The sequence below is a fragment of the Symsagittifera roscoffensis genome, chromosome 9 (genome assembly GCF_963678635.1).
Source record: "Symsagittifera roscoffensis chromosome 9, txSymRosc1.1, whole genome shotgun sequence".
In the NCBI taxonomy this organism is placed as follows: domain Eukaryota; kingdom Metazoa; phylum Xenacoelomorpha; order Acoela; family Convolutidae; genus Symsagittifera; species Symsagittifera roscoffensis.
The window spans coordinates 29,163,088-29,189,338 of record NC_087070.1 but is presented as its reverse complement, the minus strand read 5'-3'; the positions used below and the strand labels follow the sequence as shown (position 1 = coordinate 29,189,338).

The window sequence follows — 26,251 nt, the reverse complement described above, 5'->3', positions numbered from 1 at the left end:
AAGTTGATAACTTTTTAACAATGCCACATATATGTTGCTTAAAACTCAGTTTTATGTCAATTTTTAATCCCAAATATTTAACAGGCAATTGGCAGTTCGATTGAAAATTATCTCCAAATACATTGATCATTTCAACATTTTTCCCGAAACTCATAAAAACGCTCTTTTTACAGTTGATTGTCAGGCCATTACAATCAATCCATTTTTCAATATTTTTCATTTCGTTTTCAAATTTATTTGTCCTTATTGTACTTGAATAACATAAAGTTGTATCATCTGCATATAAAACTGGTTTAATTGTATTACAAACAATCGGAAGATCATTAATAAAGATTAGAAACAACAGAGGTCCTAAAACAGAACCCTGCGGAACGCCATATGTTGAATGTTCTATTCGAGATTCTTTTTGGTCAAAAGCAACATATTGTTTGCGATCAGTTAAATAACTCCGGATAAGTTTGTTCAGTTTACCCCTTATTCCATACTTATCTAACTTAAGAATAAGTAGCTCATGATTTATTGTATCAAAAGCTTTTTGGAAATCGATGAAAAATGTTTCACCGTAACGGCGTTTATCAATAACTTCTCGAATGAACTCGGTAAATTCTAATAAAGCATCAGCGCAACTTTTTTTAGGTTGAAATCCGTATTGCTCTGGTGTGAGAATTCGATATTTTCTTAGAAACTTATACATTTTGCCAAAAATGATCTTTTCAAAAACCTTGCTTATCGAATTGAGTAAACTTATTGGTCTATAGCTTTCTGGTAGTTGACAATTACCATCTTTATAAAACGGAAGCACCTTTGCAATTTTTAGTGCATTCGGGAACGTTCCTTGCTTTATACATTGATTAAATAACTTTGACAAAGGTTCGCTAATAACCGTCGACGAGAGTTTCAAAATTTGATTACTTATACCATCCGGACCTGAAGACCCCTTATTTTTAATAAGAATAATTGTATCAAAAACTTCTTTTGTTGTTATTTCCTGAAAAACCATTGAATTAGGTATAGATTTAACATGCCTTAAGGCAATTTTATGATTGACTTTTTTACCACTTAATTTATTACCAATTTGAGCGAAAAACTGATTGAAGACATCAGCTTCAACTTCTATTTTGGCAGATGTTTTGCTTTGTATGAAATCGTTATATGCCTGAAAAATACTTTTATTGTTTTTCGATTTTTCGATTTTTTGTTGGTAAAATTTTAGTTTCGAATTTCTTATTAGCGATGTGGTTAAATTTCGGGACAATTTATATTTCTCTAAATTTGTCGGAGTTGGATCAATTATCCATTTTTTGTAGAACATGTTTCTCTTTTGCATTTGCTTTTTAATATCCTGGGTAATCCAAGTTGGTTTTGCTTTATTATTCACCTGAGATAATGGGCAAAATTTATCTAAAATACGTGTTAAGCTGTTTACAATGTAAGTTATCTGCTCATCAGCGTTTAGTGAACTTTGCATTTTATTGAGTTTTTCATGTAGTAAGAAAAGGAAATCCACCAGGTTTTTGTCATTTTTCAATGGATTTATGTTTCGGAAAACGCTCTGTGTTTTAATGTCATTTTTACTTTTAAAGTCATCAATTTCAAGTAAAATTGAGTAATGGTCACTGATTACAGTTTTTAAAGTATTTATTTTGTTCAAACAAGAATTGGTAAAAATATAGTCAATACAAGACTGACTTGAAGATGTAACACGTGTGGGTTCAAAGTTGCGTTGGAGAAACCCATGTGAGTTCATTAATGTCAAAAAATTCTCACTAGTGATTGAAGCATCAAGTGAATCTATGTTAAAATCACCACATATTATTGTTTGGTTTTTCCAAGTAGCCACCGTATCCAGGAAAGATTCTAGCTTTTCAAAAAAGTCGTTTAGTGCAGAAGATGGTTTTCTATACAAAACAATAAAATTTTTCGAATGTTTTTCATTTTTAACAGATATAGCTAGAAACTCAAGATCTGATTCCAATTGCAATTTTGACACCTTTAAATCCGATCTAACGAAAAATGCACAACCACCTCCGCGAGTACCTTTTCTGTTAGTAGTTATTGTAGGTTGGTAGCCTTCAACTGAATAAATTGATAAGGGATCATTGTCCGTTAGCCATGTCTCGCAAAGTGCTATTATTGGTGGCTTAACCTCAAAGTCGTCAATAAGAATTTTTAACTCATCATAATGACATCGCAAAGATCTAATATTCAAGAAAAAAAGAAAACTGCTATTTAATACGCCCACTTGTCTCCCCTCTAGGAGTTCTCGATAATATAATTTACTCATTTATCAACAAAAATAAGAAACAGAAAAAATTAGGCGCTGACTTGCAAGCCACGCTCAAACATTCTTGTATGCTTCATCAATCCCAACCCCATAGAGCATGCAAGAATGTATGAATAACTATGAACCTTCCTCGTAGGGATTTACAACATATTCTGAAAGAGTTTTTCTGTTTTTGCATAATTGCTCCAATAATTGTTCTCCTTCTTGCTCTGGGGAGTCACGTAATCGCTTCAGAATAGATTTAATATTCTCCTCCCGTTGAATATTATTTGCTCTGATTGGTGTCGTATTTCTTTCATAATCAGATACACTATAATTTTCCGTAGATTTTCCAGTTTTCGACTGAAATTTGTCAGATTTCTTAGTCGCTAAGTGTTTCATATCATCAATCGCCTTTTTCGAACTAACGGGAAAAGATTTGTAAATTCCTCTGTCGTCCATTTTAAACATTTTAACCTGACAATTCTGACTGGTATTTACAAGACCCAAATCATCAGCGTATTGTTTGAGTAGACGGTCTGCCGGTGGAAGCCTTTCCTTGAGAAAAATTTGTTTGTTGTTATTCGGGTTTCGAATGTTAGCCAACCAAGATTTTCTGTTGTAGATTTCACTTTTTTCCCCAAAATTTAAAAATTTAACTATCACAGCTGGGGGATAATTGATATTTTTCCACGTTCCAAGCAAGTGACAGGCTTTAAAATTACTCGGGCTAGTTTTATACTGAAGAAATTGGGCCAAAAAATTGCATACCTGATGTGACAACGGTACCTGATTGTTTACTATTGGCAGGTTCTCCAAAATTAGGCAATCCTTAGAAGAATACCTTTCCTGTGCAGATACTCTTTGCTCCAAATCATCCACTTTGTTCGCAAGATCTAGAATAATCTCATCTTTTTTGCCCAGATCCGTCAATAATTTATCGAAAGTCTGTCTCACATTGGTGTCGGAAATCTTTTTCAGCATCGAGGAATACATGTCTTTCTCAAAACGTGATCCCATGTTAAAGGAACTCTCAGTTAAATACATAAGTTTGAAATTAGTAGTAAAGAAATTTCACACGTAAAGAAAGAATTGAGAAATTCGAAGCAAAACAATTTGTTTAAACGCGGCAAGAAAAAGCGACTATTCAGCGCTGCTCATTTTGTTGCTTCTGACTGTGTCATCCGCCTCCTCAAGGTGGGACCGGCGGCGGCAACATGGATGACATCTCCCCCTCCCCCACGGTTGGCCCTGCACTGAGCAGGCCGGGGGCTAATAAAGAAAATAACTAAAAATAACGTTAACATTTTTTAAAATTCAAATTTACTGGTGTCGGAATATTTTGTGCTACTTGCACAGCAACCGGTTATCTTTGTTATATACCTGAACTATGCTTGAATTTTAGAGCGATGGTGGCAACAGACTGGTTCGAACTGGAGAGCACACTTATCGAATCCCTGATGGGGAAAAGTGCACGGTTAAAGTAGGTGACAAAATCAGAATCATACACGGGCCGGCCATCCTTAACTTCGCGTCTTCTGACGGACTCATGACCAGTGTAATGGGCGATGTTCCAAAAATATCTGCATCTACAGCCGCTTCCTGTAACATTCCTACGGCACGAGGGGCAAAGCCGACTACCACGTACGAGATACGGGACAAGGCGTCTCTTCTGGTACCTTCATTGAGCTCCTCTCCCTCGAAGAGTGATCACGCGGAGGAGGAGGAAGGAGTAATTGAAGGGGAGTTGAGAGTGTTCACGGAAGAAGGAAATGACAAGCGAGACCACAAGAGGAGAGCGTCCGATTTGAGTGAGAGAGCGCCAGACGGATCACCCTCGGGAATGGGAGACTACAATCCTTGGAAACGAGGTCAGTAATTAAGACGTCCCTAAATTGGCGTCATGTCATGTTATGCTGATTTACTTAGTTATCAGATGTTACAAAACATAAAATTCTATATGACCATTCTGTTTGAGTTAATATTGACCTTAAGTACTCGAAGATATAGCTCACTCATCACACTTGCGAGCGCTAGTGTATTAGTACGAACCTTTTTTTTTCTACCCTTTCTCGCAAATAAAAGTTTCATTGAAAGTGTTCACTTATATGGAAATTTCATTGTAACATTGGAAATTGCATAGCATCTGTTCTCTGATTTATCTGTGGCTAGTGTTTATTATTAATCAAGCGTCCGTGGATGAGTGGATAGTGCGTGAGACTTATAATCTTTTGATCGCAGTAGGGCGTAGGTTCGAATCCGAGTCGTAGCCGAATTTTGTTTCCTTTCGAGTTTTATAGAGCTGATTTTAGTTCGTGTTTCCGCTAGTGTTTGCTCTGTATAACACTTTGAGGATTAGCTGAATTAAGTCTGAGTTGATAAGCGAAGGTAATTACACTAGCGTCAGCTTAGTGTATTATTAAGAACCTAATTTTTTTCTAACCTTAGTAGCAAATATTGGAGCCACTCTTCGAGCACCTTTGCACTTTTTGATAGCATGTGCTTTGACATTCGAATAGTAACAAGTTGACACAGTTGATACTTTTTTAGTTCATCAAATGAACCGAAAAAAAATCTATTTGTTTCAAACAACATAAATATAAGAGTTTTCTCACTCAATATAGCTCGCATTTTTTTTTGAATGGCATAATTTATACTCAATGTGGTTTTATGCTTTGCGATTTGTTACATGCAAAATTGTGTCTATTGTATTGGTGCTACTTCTGCTGAAACGCATTGGCCATTTTTAATCATATGTAGCTGCTTTTTTTGTGACTAGACTTTGGTGGTGGTTAAGTGTGTGGCTGAGTAGTTAGTGCGTGAGTCTTAGAATCTCTTGATTGCAATAGGTCGCAGATCGAATATTAGAGCTAGCCGGATTCTGCTACTTCGAGGCTCCGTTATGTTTTTTTTTATTGCATTTTCTAGAGGTGCTTTTTGTCGTGCTCTCGCTAGTTTTTGCGAAGTTTCTCCTCTGTTAAAAAATTAGAACTCTCTTTCGTCAAGTTTCTCAGAGAATCAGTAGAAGCATCTAACCCATGCATACCTCAGTGAAAGAATTGCCTAACCGCTCAATAAATCATGCTGAAACATATCTAAAGGGCAGGACTTACACAAATGACAATACGCCAGTGAGAGTATAATATAGTTAAATACTGGGTTTTGCCGTACATTACGTTCTCATTGAGCTTAACACAAATGAAATTCAGATTCTGTCGTGAAAGTTTTTTTTTGACGGGCTTTTTTATTGCTGTGCTCATACAAAATAGTCCCATACAAAACAGTCCCATACAAAACCTTCCGAAACATCTCTAAACATTTATTAAACTCAGTCTCATACAAAACAATCCAAAACCATTTGAATTTTTTGTACTTGATCTTTTGGCGCCGACAGAATTGATTTACGCTTGAAACTTCAATTTGAGGGTAATAAAATATCAAAGAACGATTGAAAAAAATCATCAAAAATGAAATGCCTCATGGTAAAGTCGTTAAAGTAAAAGACTCAAACCCTAGAGATCAAAGGATCGATACCCGAAGGCACAAATTAATTTCTTTCCAAGTTTCCGGAAAAAAAAGAAATATGGGTGCGTATGAAATTGGTATATCTAGAGTACAAAAAATGGGCTCAAACTTAGAGAGTTAGGCGATAAGAAAGGAAAATCAACACCTTTCATGTAACTTATTTTTGCCGGTTTCAGATCGACTAGCTCATTTTTGAAATATCAAGGAAAATAGTTGAACTTGGAAAATTTTTATTGCTTAGCAATACTGAATTAATTTTAAAAATTGAAAACGAAATAAACTTATGTTTTTAGTTTAATTATATAAATATATTTACACAGAAACTCAATGATATCGGAATGATGCAACCTAATCATAGTCATTAAGTTATTGGTATCAAGTTTTTGGCATTTAATTTTAATGGGTCTGGCTAATTTTTGTCCTGTGCTCATTTTTTAAAGAAAAATTGCTATCTTCTTTTGTTCTTCCTTGAACTTCACGATGAATTTTGGAAAGAAAGGGTGCTTGCTATTGACTAGTTTAACGAAATCGATGTTCTAACTTTCTACAGCGTTGTTGTTGGGAAGGTTGTTTTGTACTCTTTGATGACAACTCCATTCCTCTATGTCAAATCTGGGCTTCTATTTTCCTTGTAGTCAGTCTGCCAAATAGTTAAAATTCGGTTGTGTGTCTTCGAATGCTACACTTTGAAGAAGTTCTAAGCAGCGGGGACGTCTTCTACGGGCAGAAATTCTGTAGACAGAAGCATTCGAATAGCAGAGTAACTTGATAAATGAACTGTTGTTTCTCGGTTAACATCACTCTGGGCTGTAAAAATACATCCGAAACTGCTGCTCGGTCTTTCAGTGTTTTCTTCCTGAATTTAAGTTTTTTGATATCAGTGATCTTTGACGTTGTCTTCCTTTGCACGCACACATCAATTGCAACTGCTTTGTGCTCAGCGACACAGGTGTCTGACATTGTTCGGTGTTTTAAATATGCATACCTTCAACAATTAGTAACTCAGAATTTCAAGTATAATTTTCATTGATAGCAAGTGAATGGTGTTCGATTGAGTGGTGCCAAGTGTTCGCAAATGAAAAAAAAATGAGCTACCTGTATGCTTTAGACTGAAATAAACAAAAAGTCCGTTTTCGAATTGTGTTAACTTGATGTTTCGCGGATAATTGCTCTTAATGAGTGGACGCTGCTTTTATCTAGGTTTTTCATCCGGATTAAGATGAATCAATTTTTTAATCCGTGCGAAATTTTCATTAAAACATTTCCGACATCAGTTTATTCGTGTAGGAAAAACAAAAGAAGAGGCAAGCGATAATGGGAATGACAGTGGATTGTTCATATGTGAGCCAGACAGCAGAGACCAACACCATCAGACAAACTCGGAGGAAGAAGTAATCATTCTTGGGGATTCCAAACAGCATTCGTCATCGGGCGACACTTCCTGTATGTTACACGTGGACACTCGTCATAATCATGCGTCCAACGGCACTACTAGAAGGACAGGGAGCCGACAGGTGTCTCCTTGTAGCGAGAAGTCACACGACTCATCATACAGTAGCCGCGGAAGTCCGGGTCCTCATTCACCGACCAGCGACCATCATAGGCACTGCTCATCAATGTCATCTCCCCTCTGCGACGACAGTGGAATCGTGTCCAATGGGGCTCTCTCAGCCACTGGTGGGTCCCGAAGGGCAAAGAGAAAAGTCAAATTGGTACCCTATCAGGAACCAACTGGTTAGTAATTAATGTCTCTTTTTGAATTGACAGTTTATAATTCGAGTTTTGTATTTGTTTTGTACTGTTTCTGTATAATCAGGTGCCGACTATGTTGAAAGAGTGAAGACTGCTCTTTCGTCAGTTGGTGCTCCACGGGTGGTGGAGATCGAGGCAACAAGAGCCAAAGTGATATGGGACAGTTGCAATCCCACTACATTCCCCCCTAACTCGCTGACGTCATCCGGAGGTAGTATTGTTGATAGAGTGGTCTATGTGATCAGCTGGGGAGAAAAAGAGACAAACAAACGCACCCAAATAACATGGTAAATTATTTGACTGATTTTTTATCGCTTATTTTGCGTGCGTTAATGTCCGAAATCTCAAAAGCGCAATGCGCGACTGCTAAGCTGCTTATAGAAGTATCAACGCGAGGCTCTGAAGTAATTACTCAGTCAGCATCTGCTCGGGTTGCAGGTAGTTTGAAGCCCCCAATGACCGGAGCGACTTTAATTTTCAGCCTGAGAGTTTCAAAGTTTTCTGTTAAAAATACTGTTACGCAGATATTGTCGTTTTCTGTAGATCGGTGCTAGAAATTTTTTGTGGTTGTAGATTGAGTTTTGTCCTCTATTTCAGTGGAAATGTGTGCAACTGTCTTCTCGAGCCCCTCTCGCCCCTGCACGACTACGAAGTGTCTCTGCAGGCCACTGTGGACGAGGTCAGAGGTCACTACAGTGCTCTTATCTCCTTCACCTCCAAGGGACTCCCACCCGATAGACCATCGCCCCCTGTGTTGAAGACAGCAGCACGCAACTCACTAGTGGTGGGATGGCAGCCTCCTAATAGTGATAATGGATCCAAGATCACCACATACAAACTTTTCGCAGTGCATGTAAGTTTCTCACTTCATGGCCGATTTGCTTACAAATTTCTGGCCTGGTAAAAAAAAGGTTTCATATTTTTGGATGTTTCAATGCTCTGTTTTCTGTTGTAATTGCCGGCGTAGTAGTAAAAAGTTGTTAGTATTTTTCAAGCCTGACTTTTCAACGCTTGTTAATTAAGTTTCCATTTAATTGAGAGGTTTTGTGACATTTTGACGAAGGGTTAAGTGCACTTTTTAGGATGCTGTGAGAGAATACGATTATTACATCTAGCTTTCAAGCAAATTGAAAATAGCTTCCATTTTTGAGTGACCGATGAAATTGTTTCCCAAAAGGAATTCTACTAAATTGAAGTAGCCTTTAGATTTATCGCGTTGCCATCTAAACTGAAGTGAGCATAAATTGTACTGGCATATGGTCGGCCGAAGTATTACATGTAAACAGGTCTTTTATCAACAACAGTAATTGAATTGTCTACCTTTTTTATAATTTATTAACAAAAACAGTTATCAACGCACACGAAGAAATGGCAAAGATAATGCTATTGAAAATAAACATTAAACAAAACTACTCGTATCTGGGCGGCGCAATGAATGTTCTGACTGCCCTTCAATATCTATTGAGTTCATTTTTTTTCATTTGAAATAATCATGAAATTTTCAAAAAAAAAATAAAAATTCCACACACATGCAATTTAAAGTGATATATTTCGCATACATCAGCGTATCATTTAAATGAATAAGCATGCCTCTATAAATTTTGGAAAAATTTCTGGGGCGTGTTCAATGGCCGCTGACGTGTTAATAGCACGAAGTATACAGTGTTGATAACACTAGCCTCAGCTTAGTGTATTATTAAGAACCTCCTTTTTTCTAACCCAAGTCGCAAATATTGGTGCCACTTTTTATTTCATGCCAGTTTTTACATTCGAACAGTAATAAGTTTACACAGTTGATGCATTTTTAATTCATGAAATGAACCGAAAAAATTTATTTGATTTTGTTTCAAACAACAGGAAAATAATAAAAATTCGATTTCAGAAATTTTCTACCTCAATATAGCTCGTATTTTTTAAAATGCCTAATCTTTAAATAAAGTGGCTTTAAGCTTTGAGATTTGTTACATGCAAAATTAGTGTGGATGCCTTCAGTTTGTTATATTCGAAATGGTTACTTTCTAAATTGTGTCTATTTGTATTTGGTGCCACTTTTGCTGAATTGCATAGGCATTTTGTAAGCATATGTAGCTGCTCTATTCGTGACTAGTGTTAGTCGATGGTTAAGCCTGCGTGGCTGAGTGGCTAATGCGTGAGACTCAATATCTCATGGTTTCAATAGTGCACAGATCGAATCCTAGACCTAGCCGAATTTTTGCTAATTCGAGGCTTATTTCTATTTTCTATTTGTTTACTATAGAGCTGCTTTATGTCGTGTTCTCGCTAGTGTTTGCAAAACAAAGCTTTGCCTCTGTGTTAAAATTATCCGCACCGTATTCTTCAAGCTAATAACGCGTGAGCGGCCCTTTAACCCGCCTCAGAAGTCCGCCTCAGGAGCCTGACTTTTCTCGAAAACTACCCAGCTGAATTTGAGATCAAGATTTTGATCATGGCAACAGGTTGTGGGAAGCCACATTTTATGAAAAAGTTGAATAAAACTTGTAATTTATCAGATTAGGCTGATGTTAGACTTTAAAAAAAGAAGCCAAGACTTTGTTAGACATTTTGCTGAAAATTAATTTAGTGCAATTTTTTTGCAAAATTCGGGACCTTTTTTTTTAAATCATTTTTGGCTTTTTAATCACTCAAAAATTACATCATAACTATCCTTCCATTGCAAAAAAAACGTTGTCAAAGTGAGCCTCTTTTATAGCCACAGTACAACAAAATAATTATAATCTCCTAAAATTAAATTTGATAAATGTTTAACAGTAAACAAATGACATTTTTGGCTATCAAACAAAAATAAATTTATATATACAAATGTGAGAAGATTATGTTTTATCAATTTTGTAGGGCTACAATTTGATATAGTAATATCTGTAATTGAGCCCATATTTTTTGGCTGATCATGAAAGACAAATATTTAAGGGTAAAATTGTTTTTGGGGTTAAAATTGGGCCCGTGTTTCCCAAAGTAAATTGCATCCAGTAATTCTGCTAAACTAATCACGTCGTGTCTTCTAAACAAAATTTCAACGCACTTCGAAAAAAAAAACGTTTTTAAAGTTTTTTGTCCGGGTAGAATAATATTTTTTGAAATCATGGGGCTATGCGCATTTTCATGGTATTTTTTCATCAACCGAATTTTTATTGCATTAAGTGCTCTGTGGTCTAAATATTTTCTACATCAATAACGGTATCAGATCAGAAATTATTTTTTTTCAAAAAATTATAGTCTCTGCTCATAACTTTGAAATTTTTTCGTTTATAAATATCAGTTAATTGTTTTTTGCTTTTTTTCTTCCAATACTTTTTTTGTTTATTTTTCTTTTTCTATATTGTTATTCTTAATTCAATTTTGAGCGGTGTTAATTTTTGTCAGCTTTTTTTTCAGTTAAACGTTTCTGCTTGTGAACAGTTTTTTTGTTACTGGGCTTAAGGATTTGGCTTATCTATAAATTTTTGTTTGATAATAATAGTTGTTATGAAAATGTATGGGATTTGGTTTTTTGAGACGCTTTGGAATTTTTTTCTTTTTTCCCAAAAAATTTATTTATTTTTCTCAAAAACTCTTCATTGTTTTTTTTAAGTAACAAAGGAAAGACCGCCCTTTTAATAGTGTTTTTGACTATTCTCCTAGTCTGTTTTTTTTACCAAACCTCCTTTTTTTACATCCTTAGGGAAAATTTTAACCATAATTTTTGGATTTTGTTTTCACTCAAAAACTACCATCAAATATAAAATGTTGATTTCAATCGATAGCACGGGTTATGAGCAGCTTCCCTGTATAAACCGCTACACCCATTTTTCCACACAAAAGTATTAGCCCTCCGAAAAATGAATTTAAAAAAGTTATGGCCCTCGGAAAAGTGAATGTTTTGATTTCTTGTCCAATGTTTGAAACTTCTGAGACTTTAGATTCAATAGAGAGAACGGGTTGAGGGGAGCTCCTCTGCATTAGCGGCGGCTACACCCAAATCTTTTTACGAAAAAAAAATTGTCCTTGGAAAACTCATAGTTTTTCATTTTTTTTTGTCAAAAACTATCCTCTCAAATCTAGATTGTTATAAAAAGCTGCCGTGCGTTTGCGGCTATGCCCAGTTTTTCATACAAAAAAGTTTTCGTTCTCGGAAAATTCATTTTTGTGATTTTTTGACCGTTTTTTGAAATTCTCGAAAACTTCACTCCCAAAAATGATATTTGAGTTCCATCTAAAGAAAAATTTTTGTGAATTTCCAGTGCATTGGTGGTTACACCCAAAAAAAATTCAAAACAAGTCATGGCCCTCGAAAAACAAGTTTTCCATTTTTCGACCGTTTTTTGAGACTTTTGACTTTTCTCGAAAAACCCTCCTAATGTGAGCTTTTGGGTTCAATCAAAAGAAAAAGCTGAAAGAAGCTCATTTGAATAATTGGCTGTGTCCAAAATTTCTGACAAAAAAATGAGACGCGGTAAAGTCACTATTTTGACGCGGTAAAGTCCGTTGTTTGAAACGTATTGACTTTTCTCGAAAACTACCCAGCTGAATTTGAGATCAAGATTTTGATCATGGCAACAGGTTGTGGGAAGCCATATTCGCGAAAAAACTTTTTATTGGAGAAGCAACTAAGGTTTTGGGTGAAGACCAAGTTTTGAAACCCCGCATCAGTTCAACAAATTCAAAATAAATCAAGCAGGTTCCTCCGGCTTTAGCTGGGATCCTATTCTATTGTTGCACTATCGTGTATCGGATTTTTTTTGTAGCTAAGTTTCCTCAGCAGGCACTTCTCGTGATAATTCAGCTTCTTAAACATTGAAAATTGCCATATCCGAAGTTATAATGTTGCAGGTAGATGTGTTCAAGCTTTTGTTTAATTCGCGTTAAGTGTTTCTTCGACTGAAATAGTTTTGACGTGTTGTATCAACTTAGTTAAAGTATATTACGTTGTTTGAAAAACGAAACTGAATTTCGTTGGTGTGCTTCGGACGACTTAGACTTCGAATTTAAAAAATCTTTGTCCTAAAAATCTCGGCCGTTTTTTTCTTGGATTAACACGCTTTCAACCACTTTTTGTCTGCATAGTAACTAGTCGATGAATTTCAGGCTCAAATAGGTCGTGATAATTTTTTTTTCAGGAAAAGTCTAAGACTGCTCTAATAACAAAAGAAGTGCATTCATACTTATAAATGCGTATATGAATATAAATGCGCTTTGTACGTGTATATATGCCTTTTTGAGTTCAATTCCAGTTCATTTGCTAGAAGGATGGCAAAATTCATTCTTTGAAAGCTGAAATGGCGCAAAAAAAGCATCTAGTTTTAAAGTGTAATTTAATTTTAAGATCTCCCAGCGGAATAGAAACTTTTTCCAATAATTTAGTTGTCTCAAATTGGTTTAATTCTATCAAAACAGTGTCAATTATAAATTCATCTTCAAGTTCAACGAGCTTTACGGCCTTATATTTTTTGTTTGAAATTCGAAAGTAGACGTTTTTCAAAAGTCATTTTTTTCTGTTTCTTTGCGTTCATTTTTTTTTGCTTTTTTTGTTTTTTTTAATTTTCTTTTCCATGTGTCTGTTGGCTGTGTTTATTGATAGAATTCGCGTTTTGCGACAGGTTTTCATCGTATTGTGTTTTTTAGTGGTTTATTGCCTTTTTCATTTTTTACTGGTAGCTTTCGACTACCTTGCCATTTTCTATTATATTGTATTGTAAGTGGCGCGAAGTCTGCTTCGCCTCTGTGTATCATGTTACGAAGAGTTAGAAATTTAAAAGGTGATTGAAGAGTTTGGGTTTTGATTTGAACTTAATTTGCAGGAGAGCAAACAGTTGGACTTGAGTGGGCTGGATGTGTGGAAGGTGACCATGGCTCCAGCAGCTGGCAGTGCTACAGGTGGTCCAGATGGTAACAGTTATGTGGAGGGTGTAGTTGGAGTGGATGAGAGGCTGAAGTATGAGGGTTGTCAGCGGAGTGCGAAACTGGACCACTTGCAGCCCAACACCGAGTACAGACTGAGACTGGTCGCATGCAACAAACATGGATCGAGGTAAGAACCTGATCGTCTCCAACAGTATGTCAACTCGAATACAAAAGCCTGGCAACATTTCCTGTAGCTCACAGTCCATGTGCGCTAGATTGGAAATTTTGGGCAACGGTTTACCAAATTATTCTATTCTGTTGGTTATACTGGAAGCGAAGAATGTGCTGTAGTCTGAAGTAATTAGTATGAAATCGCATGCCGTTGATGTATTCATTAACAATTATAGCAAGTTGGTGCAAGTATTGCAGAAAGTTGCGACCGCCGCTCGTCGAAAAGAGGACCAAATAGGTCAATAAGCTATGGGAATCAATGACAATGGCAAAAACATTTAAAATCTGATGCAGAATATTTAGATTGGAAATACAACGATTCGAGTGGAGGCGAAAGCTTGCAGTCTGTAAAATTAGACGTTTGAAATCAGGGCTTTCTTTTGAGGTAGTCAAAATCCGGGAGAAAACGAACACAGTCTATAGCATAGTCTTTCCCTTCACATAGTGAAGTGGTCGGACGGAACGAAAGCCCTTTCAGAACTTGAACTGACTATTTCGTACATGTTTCAGCGTGCCCAGTTCAGAAGTGATCTTGCGCACTCTGCCCGTGCAGCCTCCGCAGCCAGACCCACCCTCTCTGGTGTATAGAGACACGCATACGATCAGACTGAACTGGAGTGTGTATCTGAACAAACACCTGAAGACACTGGCCAGACAGCATATAGACTTCACGCTGCAGATGGAAGACCAGCAGAACAAGCAGCACGGCTTCATCACCAAGTACTGCGGGCCAGACACATGCTACACTCTCACTAATTTACCCAGAAGTTCCAGCTTTGCATTCAAGGTAACATCTGAATCTCAATAAGGCTAATTTTTGACCTATTTTTTGTATTATAGTTTTCTCGAAAACTTCCAAGACAAATCCGAGATTAAGGATTCTATCAAAAGAGCGTGTGCTGGAGATCTCCCATCTCCTCTGCATAGGCTGCTACGCACTAATTTTAATGGCGATTTACCAAGTTTTTGATAAATAACTTCTTTAAAAACAGTATCTAGAAACAATTCAAACACGGTATCAATATTATATTCTGAAAACTTTTCCGTAATGTGATCAAATTTGCGCCTAAAGAAAATAGTTCTAAGAATTCGCCTTTGCATTAAAAGAATTTTGTTTAAATTTGTCTTGACTTGGACGCACATACATACACTAAGATGCCGTATGATATTAAAGGTTTGGCATAAACTTGATAAAATCTAAGAAGAAATGTTCTAGAAAAAACATTTCTTGCTTTATAAAGAATTCCATTAAATTTAGCTAACTTTTTACAAATATGATCTATGTCTTGCTTAAAACAGAGCTTATTATCTACCACAACCCCTGAAGAAGGTCACAACATTAAGTTTCTGATTCCCCAATAAAATTTCAGATTCTTTTGAACTCCTTCCGAATTTGGATACTTGCGTTTTATCAATATTGATAATTAGTCTTATTTGTGCACCAATTTTCTATCCATTTAAGGTCCTGATTAAATTTTTTATCAATCGAATTGTTTTTACACGTATCATCAGCAAACAGACAAATTGAGCTTTTCGTTACTTTCTTAGGCATGTCGTTAATATAGAGTAAAAACAGCAGTGGACCTAAGACAGAGCCGTGGGGAACCCCGAACGTAATAGTTTTTAGTTGAGAGTTTTTTCCATAAAAAGATACATACTGTTTACGACTGGTTAAATAAGACTGCAGAAAAGTGTTTGTTATACCGCGGAACCCATAGAGATCTAATTTGGTTAGTAAAATGGAGTGATCAATTGTGTCAAAAGCATTTTTAAGATCCACAAAACCCGCTAATCCAGATTTTTTATCATCTATACAGTGACTCACTATTTCGATTGCAGAAGTTATTGCATGCACACAAGAACATCTGCGCCGGAACTCAAACTGTTCAGGCACCAAAAGCTTGCATTTTGATATAAACTTAATCATGCGAATGTGTATAATTTTTTCAAAAATTTTGCTGAAAGTACTTAGCAAAGTTATGGGTCAAAAACTGTTTGGCTCTGTCCGTTTTCCCGTTTTATAAAATGGTAGTACTTTTGCAATTTTACAAATGTATGGAAAAACGCCAGCATTAAAGCATTGATAAAAAAGCAGAAAGTTAAGAATGGCAATATTTTTGGTGCACAAAACTTGACCATCCTAATATTGATGCCATCATGACCATCGGACCAACCGACGAAGTTTTTCAGGAAAATTCTTTTAAAGCGTTGAAAAGACTTTTTGCATTGCTTTGGAAGTTGATTTTTCTATCATAGTAGTTTCTCTTGGTATTACGCATCAACCGATTGACTAATTTACACTGAGTAAAAACAGCAGTGGACCTAAGACAGAGCCGTGGGGAACCCCGAACGTAATAGTTTTTAGTTGAGAGTTTTTTCCATAAAAAGATACATACTGTTTACGATTGGTTAAATAAGACTGCAGAAAAGTGTTTGTTATACCGCGGAACCCATAGAGATCTAATTTGGTTAGTAAAATGGAGTGATCAATTGTGTCAAAAGCATTTTTAAGATCCACAAAACCCGCTAATCCAGATTTTTTATCATCTATACAGTGACTCACTATTTCGATTGCAGAAGTTATTGCATGCACACAAGAACATCTTATATTGATGCCATCATGACCATCGGACCAACCGAAGAAGTTTTTCAGGAAAATTCTTTTAAAGCGTTGAAAAGACTTTTTGCATTGCTTTGCAAGTTGATTTTTCTATTATAGCAATTTTTTATAGAGTAAAGGTATCCAGGTTTTCAAAAGGTTTGATAAGCGATGGTTGAGTAGAAAAAGCAGTTTACATGCCGTAGTCTCCTCCAATAAACATTTGAAATCTCGATATTTTCTAGGAGTATTAATTTCAAAATGCCTTTCTAGATCAGTTTTAACCAGCAGGGCGTAGTGATCACTAATAGTGCATTTCAATGTTGATACCTCGTGATGCATATTTGCTAAAACATGATCGATACATGATGAGCTATGGGTAGTTTCTCTAGTCGGTTCTTCGTTTAACAACTTCAAATTGAATGATAGGAGTAAGTTTTTATAGTCAACTAAAAAAGAGGAATTTACCAAGATATCAACGTTAAGATCACCACAAAATAATTTTTCTTCTTTGCTTCTTTGATCTGAGATACATCATGAAGTAAGGAATTCAAATGCAACAAAAAATATCCTGATTCATTGATGTTGTTTTGTATAATACGCAAAAGTGGCTTTTTCGAATGATCATTTTCAACAGTTATCATTAGATTTTCAATATCATTATCAAAGCTTTCTGAAGAAGCCGTTAAACCATTTTTAACAAAGCAAGCAATACCGCCTCTCTTTTAACCAACCCTGTTTTTGTTATGATTGTCTGATAGCCATCAATGCTGTAAAGTCCTATTGGATCATTATCAGTGAGCCATGTTTCACATAAAGCTATCAATGCGTGAGCGTTTTTTAGTCTGCCTAACTCCACTTTCAATAGATCATGATGGAATCTAAGTGATTGTATATTGAGAAAGAAAAGATAATCTTTCTCAAGTATTCCACTTTTTACCCTCCACGATAAGTCTACCATAATAAAATGAATTAAAAAGTTTTGTTTTAATTTGAATTTTTTACGTCAGTTTCCTCATCCGAGGTATTCTGAAAAGTCTCCAGTTTGTTGCTTTTTGATTGCGGAGATAAACTTGTTGATATCACAGTCTCCAGTAAGGTGCAGATTTTATCCAACTTTTCATCAGCATTCAACTTCCTTTTTGTACTCCCTTTCTAACAGTACCCTATAATTGCGGTTCCAATACATTAGTTTCCATATTCAAATCCAATGCACCAGTAGAAAATTTGCTATCATTTTGCCGAATCGGAACAAAATTACTCGATCTCCTTGCACTTTTCTCATATTCCAATAAGCTATGCCGGTTACTTTATCTACATCATTTTTAGAATTAATTTGAACCCAGCTCTCACCAATTTTCACTGATGGTTGACAATTGTTTGTTGTTACCAACAGTTGATGATCCTTTGCGTAGTTTACAACATCACGATCCCACTCAGCAAGCCGCTCCACTATGTACACATGCTTGGTTTTATCATGCCTCATGAGTTCCTTCCTATTTCGCCAAAGCAAGTCCTTTTGATGATGATACAGGAATTTAATTATGATTGGTTTTACCTGATTTCTGCTAGGTATTTCTGTTACCTTATCTGTATGTCTGTTGATGTGAGAATCAGCTTCGGACTTAGTAAATATCCAATTTTCGAGATTTTGAAGCATTTTGAAAATAACATTTCGAAAAGAATTATCAAACAGGTATCTCCAGCTGTAGCTGAGCTTCTAGTTTTTAACTTGTGTTATGTAGGAGGTGATTTTTTGCGTGATTTTTGTTTATAAAACGAGGTTCGATTCAGGCACATGACAGAATTTTAGTTCGATTTTTTTGTTCCTTTTTGGCACATTTAGAGCTTTTTTGTAGGTGTTTGCGAAGGGTAGCTTTGCCTCTGTCATATATGGAATGCATTTCTAGAAGCGTTAACCTTGAACCCAGTTAAACGTATTGGTATACTGATGAGAGAATAAAAAATGAATGATGGCGAACGTTTTCTCTCACGGTTTACCTTGTCATCAAAAGTTTCAAATTTCTAAATTTTTTTATTTCAAACATTGAGTTTTGTAACAAAAAAGTAATGGTGGTTTTATACAGAAACAACAGTAAACAGCTTTGTCCACGGGATGACTGAAATTTGAAATAGGAATAAATCTCCAAATGCATCTCTATTCCTACTCAAGATGCACGTCTAACTTCAGAGGATCGAAAAAAGTTCGCGTGTGTGTGCTCTGAGTTTTTTTTATTCGTTTAGAATGTTTTTGAATTTTTTTCGGCATGGAAGGTTTCTGCTCAGGTTTTTTCGGCTTTGTTACCGCATTGTAATTATAAATTCAAATTCAATAAACCATCTGTCGTAAAGGTGATACAACTGCTTGAGACCGCTTTTTTGTTGACAAAAACATTTTTTTTTTTTGATTTTTTTCTTCAAATGTTTCCGTTTGATTTAAATCAATTTTGTACCACAAGTGGTGCGAAGCTCAGCTTCGACTCTGTGTTTTAATGTATCACGCACAAAAAACGACACGATAAACGATTTGGAAAATAAACTATCTAAGAATATCGTCGGAGCATTCTGTGCTACTTGTACAGCAATCCAGCTATCCTTGTTTTTATTTGTGTTCAGTTGTTCGCGGAGACTGCTGCCTCGAGTGTGCGTAGTGTGTCAAGTGAGGTGGCCACTTTCTGCACTTTAAACAGTGTGCCTCGTGCACCCACCGGACTCAAGTGTGTGGATGTGACATCGAATAAGTGCTCCTTGGAGTGGGGTGAGTAGCCAACTCAACAATCTATATTAGCATTATTCCACATCGCAACCAAAGAGTCTTTAAAAAGCGAAAAATATTTTGTAGCCATTATAGTTGCAGAAATTATTCATTTCTTTTCTCGTGGTTCCAAAAATATCTTGATGTCTTATTAGAAGATACAAATTCTATGGCAGTAATAGGCGGATGCACAAGTAAAATCTGCAAGTTTCGAAAACAATGATTAGTTGGTGCTCAAAACTTCTACCATATACATTGAATTTTTTGTTCATTTCAGACCGAATAGTCGACGAAGACGGTGTGTTAAAACTTCCTCTATCCAATTTTCTGTTGCTTATTACCATCTCTAAGTCAATAACCAGTGAACTAAATATAAACGTTAACCAATGCGAGTGCAGAGTTAAACAGAAATTGATTAAACTGTCTCCACTAGTACTGACTTTTTAAATGTCAAGACTTTTTATTTGAGTGGCATCAACAGACAGACATACAAAAAACATACAAAAATTTAAATGGCAGCACTTTTTAAATACCCATTTTTTACGCTAGATATGTATAAATTTTTGAATAAAAAATTGATTTTTCTTGTCTAGCATAACTTATTTGGAAATAATTAGAATACAACTTGAAGTGGCATAGGGATTTAAAGTAGCTTTAAAGCTGTTAATCAATTGGAAATTTGCCAACTGGTCTGAAAGCCGCTTATTCTACCTAGCACATCCCTTTTTGATTGACAGAGGGGGTATCAAGGAAGTGTCGCACGACTGGTGGATATTAACCGGAGATACTCTTACCACTATCACGGAAATGAAAAGATCCTGGGTTGAAACGTGAAACTGCAAAGCAGGATTTTTGAACTACTTACTATATTTAATAAAGTATGGTAAGGCTCTTTTTCCATCCCCCACCTGCAAATTTTTATTATAAAAATAACTGTTCACATTGTTCGATCGTCATGAAAATTGGCATGCTGACTAATTAGGCCATGACAAACATATTTCTTCTTCATAATTAACCTTGTAAAACCACTCCTCAGACCGTAAAATTAAGATTAAGACCATTTATCCACGATGTTGGCAGAAAGGACCAACAAAAGAGCTGTACAGCTCATCACGGCGACCCGCTAATGTGCTCCTGATTAAGAACTACGAACTACATGCAATTTTTTTGGTTATTTTTCTGGGCTGAGTAATGTTGCTTCACTCTCAAGCAACGAGCACGGCTCATGGTGGGCCTCGAACTTCCGACCTTTCGATTGAGAGGCGGAGACGTGACCACTTCACCACCGCTCCCCTTTGATGCCCGTGTGAGGTAGGGGGAAATGGAAAAGAGCCTACGGTAGAAAAAAATAACATATCAATTAACTTACATTTTTTCCTTCGTTTCTGGCATTTAGAATAAATTTGACGGGATATTCGGCTTATTGCTAATTTAACCGTTTAAGGTACAATATTCATGATTGATTTGGGTTAATTGTACAATAAATTGGGGTTAATTGATTGGTTACGGGAAACAATGACCAAACTTCGTACCCTTTTTATACGTTTTTAAAATTCGCTCTCGTATCTGAGAATGTGTCAAAAATTTGACTTTTTCTTTTAAATTGCTCATAAGTTACTAAATTCTGCCCTGTTCGCCAAACTTTGCTCTCTCTGCTGCTCTTTTTTTAAAAAAAGTTTCTGCCCTATGAGGCATATTTTGCTAATTCTGTTGCTAGCAGCTCTACTGGGCCTGGCTGTAAATGCTCAAATTCTTAATGTCATCTATTTTACCAGACAGCGGAATAAAGTACCTTGAAAGGTCAAACTGTGAATTTTGCAGGCAATTTTAAGACTTTTTTGCTTAATCTTTAAATCTTACCTTTTTGCTTAATCTGAATTAGAATGCATGCTCATGAAGGTGGTAGCCGTCTCGTTTTTTAGAAAAAAAAACAATATTAACGGTGTTTTATAACATGCTCTGCTAACATCAACTTATCAACTGCAGGTGTGTGTGCGGGTATTCAATAATGATGACCTTTACCATTATTAAATGATGTACAGCTGACTGATCTAATCAAGTATATTATTTCTCTGTCCCTTTAAACTAAGTTTGTCGAATTAATTTTTCTTAAATCTACTGTAGAAATGATTTGAAAAACTGGTGAATAGTATAGGTTTTACTCAAGGTATTCCTTAAGAAAAAATTGGAACACAATTTATATGAGTTGTAGCGTTAAAACGAAGGAAGTTGTTACTTGATGCAATTTGTCATCTTTGGGGACAAAAGTGCTCATGGGTTTTGAAGTGTCTGAACATGAAAGTTGTTGTGCGATTTGGGCAAAGAACTTGTTGATGATAGTGATGTGAAATGAATCACGTGTTACATGGGGCTATTTGGCAATTAACCTGTTCTGCTATGTGTGTAGAGAAGCCGAGTGACGACGGGGGAAGTGCCGTGGTGGAGTACATCGTGGAGAGAAGTATCTCGGGGGGTCTGTTTCAGGAGATCTACCACGGGGACGATGTCACTCTCCCCATCTCCTCCCTCTTCCCAGGCATGGAATACCACTTCAGAGTTGCAGCTGTCAACTCGGTCGGAAAGGGAAAGGTACAATACGCCACACTCGGCATAAGCTAGCTGCATCTTACTGTGCATGAGATAGATATACAAGCAACTTGCACGAAAAACTTCTTAATGCTAAAACATGTGTGAATTTTTATACGAAAAAGTGGTACATAGGCCTTTTTCGTCTATTACAAGCAATTTTTTTTACAATCGGATACCAGAATTATCCTTGTAAATGTCTTTTTACCTTCTTAAACCAGTTGCAGTTTTTGGGGGTTTTCGACCCCCCTGACACCTGAATGAACCTTCCTTTTGGTACTATTTTACCTCATCCATTTTGACTGACTGACCATTAAATTTTCTGAAGGAGCCAATATAGACTAATTTTGAGGGAGCAGATAAATTTTGAGGAGGGTTTTAGACTAATTTGACATTTTTTCAATTCTGCGGCGCAAAAATTTCTGCAAATATAGTGTCTTGATAGTGCTCGAGGAGAGCTGGAACAATCAAATAAGTCCATCCAAGAAAATGAAGAAAAAATTTAAAACATCCTAGATCGGCGCCTGGCTGACACACTAAGCAGGTATTCGCACGCAAGTTCTCAAAAATCAAACTGAGCTAGTGTTATTACAATCGTTTGGTTGATTTTTTTTCTTCATATGATTTTTCTAGTGATTAGACTGTCATATCAAAATATTTTCGGCGCATCTTTATTAAGAGTCGATGAATATAGTCCAGACTCTTATTTAGGTGGTGATAGTTTTTCTTGTTTTTTTTTCAGAGCTTTCAAGTCTAAGTTATTTCTCGATTTTTCTTCACTGTCGTTCCGTTTTTTTTTGGGAAAAGAAAAAGTTTGAGTGCATATTATTGGAGCTTTTTGAAATTGGTCCAAGTTCTGATTTATTCTGGTGAAAGAACTCAGTGTTCAATTGTTTTTAGATTCAAAATTACGACAGGTAATTTGCTTACTTTAGGGATTATTTTTCAAGTGTCGATGAACGTAGTTTAGAGTTCATATAGATCGCGATGATTTTTTTTTCAGGAAAAGTGTCAAAATTTGTTCAGGCTCAAATTTATTTTCTCGTGGTTTGATTTTTGATTTGTTTGTAAATTCAGCTCATTTATTTTGTCAAAAGAAAGGCAAACTCCACTATCGAGCAGCAAACGTGTACAGGTCACAAAAAACGTGATTTAATTCTAATTTCGAAAATGGAATTTAATTATCAGATTTCCCAGCAAAATGAAAATTTTACCGTTTGACCTAGTTCTCTCAATTTGGGTTAATTTTATCATAAAAGTGCCCATCATAAATTGCTCTAGAAATTCAAAGAGTTTTACCGGCATCTACTTTGAAATTCGAAAACTGAGATATTTACAAGTCAGTATTTTTTTGTGCTTACTTGCGTTTATGAACTCTTTTCCAACTGTCTGTTGGCTATGTTTTTCATATTTCAATTCCACGGTTTTTCTCGCTTCTTGATGTTCTTTCAGTGTCATTTAATTTAGAAAAAAAAAATTGAATGATTTGTGCCGTTGAATTCTGAGAAATGGTTAAACTTGGTTCCAGTTTCGTTTTGTTCTGGGGAGAAGCTTCGTGTTCGGTTGTTTCTCTAAATGTAAAATAAGGTATGACAAAGAAATGTCTTGCAAAGTCTTTTGATAGTTCATATCATCTCTTCTTTAATTGTGGTTTGAGCACTGTCGAGAAAAGTTTTTTCTAAAAATTTATTTTGCAGACTAAATAGCACCATTTATCACTATTCACTGTTCCTCTCATATGAAAAAATAACCTATAGTTTAAGTTTTATTTTCTGCGAAGATAGTTGCGATAGGAACTTCCTGTACCTATTTGTGAGACATTTTGTGTCTCATTAGTGCATAACTACTGCATTTTGAGAGTTTGTTTGTGTCACAATATCTAATTTTTGAAACAATTTTTCTTGACTAGCGATTGTTTGTGTTTGAGTTTTTGGTCTATATTGTAAAACTTTTTCAAGTGATGATTTTTATCTCCTAATGGACCGCAAGTAGTATCAAGGTCAGTTGTGCCTCTGTGCATTGATTATGGAAGCAAAAACTAAGTTGGCATCCATTGTGGCTCTAAAATTTGCACCAGTCGTGCTAAAGGCTTGCAGACAATCGATTTGCCTCTCGTTGATTTTTTCAATGAACCGATTGATTGCTCTTTTGTTCAGTTCTCGACATCCTGTCTCTGCTACACGCACCCAGTCATCCCCAACCAGTGCAATCCACCAGTGGTCAACGGCAGAATCAAACCCCAGAATGTTCATCTCTCCTGGACTCCCCCGGACTATGACGGGGGCTCCCCTATCATGCAGTACGCAGTCAAACAAATAGCGAACCTGGACAAGCCGGAGACTGGAGTGGAGATTAGCAGGGACTTCAGCTTCGAGGTGCTGGTCTGTGAACTGAACCCGGGCAGTGTGTACGGATTCAGTGTCTGTGCCATCAATTCAGTCGGGGTAATTCTTCAAATTATACTTTTAGGCAGCCTTTGTTACCAAACAATTGTAATTAATTTCTGCTATTTATCTAGAGGTAGCAACTTGGCTTGTTAAGGTCGCGTTGCTTTCAAGCAACGAGCATGGTGTCATGAAGATTTGTAAACAAACCATTTTTTGAATATTTTTACAAGCAGGTGAATCTTTATTACATGGAAGCCTGAATTCTGTGATTTTTCGAAATAGTGTGGCAGGTAGTTAAGTCTGTTGTTGTTATGATTGAGATTGCATAAATATTAATGTGGTTGATTCAAGGCTGGTCCCTGGTCTGTTCCTGCAAAAATCAGAACTGCGTCCGACAAACCATCCGCACCGGAGCCACCCAGAGTCGTCTTCAAGTCAGCAACCCATGCCAAAGTGTCGTGGACTGTGCCAAAGCATTCGAACGGGAGCAAAATCACCGAGTACAGACTGGAAGGCTGTGAGACAAAACGAACATCGTCATCTCATGTCAAGTTTGAAGGTAGCCTTGCACTCATATATTTTATAGTGATTTAAATTTTCTATAGGGCTTAGTGATTTTTTTTTTCAAGAAAAGTCTTGAAACGCTCTAATAACTACAGATGTACAATGTGTATCTTTAATACATATTAAAGCATTTATGACTGTACTTAGATATGTTTTTTTTTAGTTCAATATATATTCATCTGCTGAATAATAGATAATTTGCACTCTCCGAATACGAACGTGGAAATGGCGCGAAAAAACGTGAAGTTATTCCAGTGTTCTCAAATTGAGTTAATTTTATCAAAAAGTCTATCATAGTTTTGTTTTTGAGTTTCAAAGAGGGTTAATGCCAAATATTTTTTACTTTTAAATTCGAAAGTTGAAGTTTTTTCAAGTCAGTATTTTTTTTCTGTTTCCTTGAGTTCATTATTTTTTTCCAAGTGACAGATGGCTATGTTTACACATGTGGAGCGTAATGTCATATCACGATATCCATTTTGTTCCAACCAAAGTCACTAATAAAGCTTGATGTACTTTTTGCAACAATAACTTAATATTATATCTTTGTATCTGGTTTATTGATTGCTGCTGTTTTAAGATTGTTTACTGAACATAGCACAGATCTAGGACGTTTGACTAGTTGGGGTTCGATTCCGTCATATACAAGATTTTTTATAAGTTTTACCTTTTTTCACTTTTTGACTCTTTCAGAGCTCGTTTTTGTCGTTTTTCGCTTGTGCTTGCAAATTTGCACCTTCGTATCTGTGTTATAAATAGCTTTGGTTATCTTATTGGTACAAGCGGAGCTTGTGCTAAAATATGAACGCGGATTTCTTCTAAAGAGTAAATCTTTATCTGGAGCTCCGGTTTTGAGTTCCGTTATCACCAGTGTTTTTGTTTTCGATGCTCACTAAATGTCGATGAACGAAGTGGAGACGCTGATTGGGGTCGTGTTTTTCATTTTTAAGTGTCAATAAACACACAGAAGAAAACATAAACTTGTCAATAAACTGAACTTAGAAAAAAATCAAAAACAATCTGAACAAACTTGAAAACCACCTTTACGACAGGATATAGGTCGCAATGATTTTTTTTCAGGAACTCACCCTAAACTTTTTTCCCACTCAATTTGATTTTTTTTCGGTTTGATTTCTGTTTTGCTTCAGCGTAGTTCTCTGTTAAAAGCAGGGCAAATTCGAATATGGAATAGCCAAATATCTATACTTTCTAGCGGGTTTTTATAAAAACCTGTTTCCCATTTTTGCTTAATTTATTTATAAAATAACAACCATAAATTGATTGTGAAATTTGAAGAAGAGTTGTAATGGTATATTCAATTTGAATTTCGATCGTTGTTAAAAAAGCCAGCAAGTTTTTTTCGTTTCTTTTTATTACGCAACGAAATACTGACTTGTTTTTTCAGCGTCAACATTCGAATTTTAAAGAATATATGTCCTTAAAGCTCTTTATGCTAGCGAAATTTCGAGCGTTAGCGTATTAATACGAACCTTCGTTTTTTAAACCTAACTCTTAATACGAACATTCGTTTTTTTAACCTAACTCTCTAATAAAAAAGTTCATTAAAAGTGTTCGTTTTGTGGCACTTTTGCTTTAATCATAATCTGTAGCATTGGAAAGTTCAAAGTATCTGTTTTCCGGTTTTTATTTGGCTAGTGTTTGGCGTTAATTGAGCGTCCGTGGCTCAGTGGTTAGTGCGTGAGGCTCATGGTCTCTAGGTCGTAGCGGGTCGTAGGTTCGAATCCGAGTCGTAG

General features: G+C 36.0%; 1 protein-coding gene across 6 annotated transcripts in view; it reads left to right on the top strand.

The window, feature by feature from the left end:
• The window catches only part of LOC134854629 (fibronectin type-III domain-containing protein 3A-like), a 78,459-nt gene that overhangs the window by 40,582 nt on the left and 11,626 nt on the right, over nucleotides 1-26,251 (top strand). For 5 of the 6 annotated variants that reach the window (XM_063870969.1, XM_063870971.1, XM_063870973.1 and 2 more), the window contains exons 4-14: nucleotides 3,669-4,134; nucleotides 7,076-7,522; nucleotides 7,605-7,827; nucleotides 8,138-8,393; nucleotides 13,336-13,565; nucleotides 14,120-14,396; nucleotides 18,825-18,966; nucleotides 19,241-19,261; nucleotides 21,371-21,552; nucleotides 23,706-23,993; nucleotides 24,288-24,495. In XM_063870969.1, the coding sequence (XP_063727039.1) occupies nucleotides 3,669-4,134; nucleotides 7,076-7,522; nucleotides 7,605-7,827; nucleotides 8,138-8,393; nucleotides 13,336-13,565; nucleotides 14,120-14,396; nucleotides 18,825-18,966; nucleotides 19,241-19,261; nucleotides 21,371-21,552; nucleotides 23,706-23,993; nucleotides 24,288-24,495 (2,740 nt within the window). The remainder of the gene's footprint in view (nucleotides 1-3,668; nucleotides 4,135-7,075; nucleotides 7,523-7,604; nucleotides 7,828-8,137; nucleotides 8,394-13,335; nucleotides 13,566-14,119; nucleotides 14,397-18,824; nucleotides 18,967-19,240; nucleotides 19,262-21,370; nucleotides 21,553-23,705; nucleotides 23,994-24,287; nucleotides 24,496-26,251) is intronic. The other variant, XM_063870974.1, reaches the window with a different exon arrangement.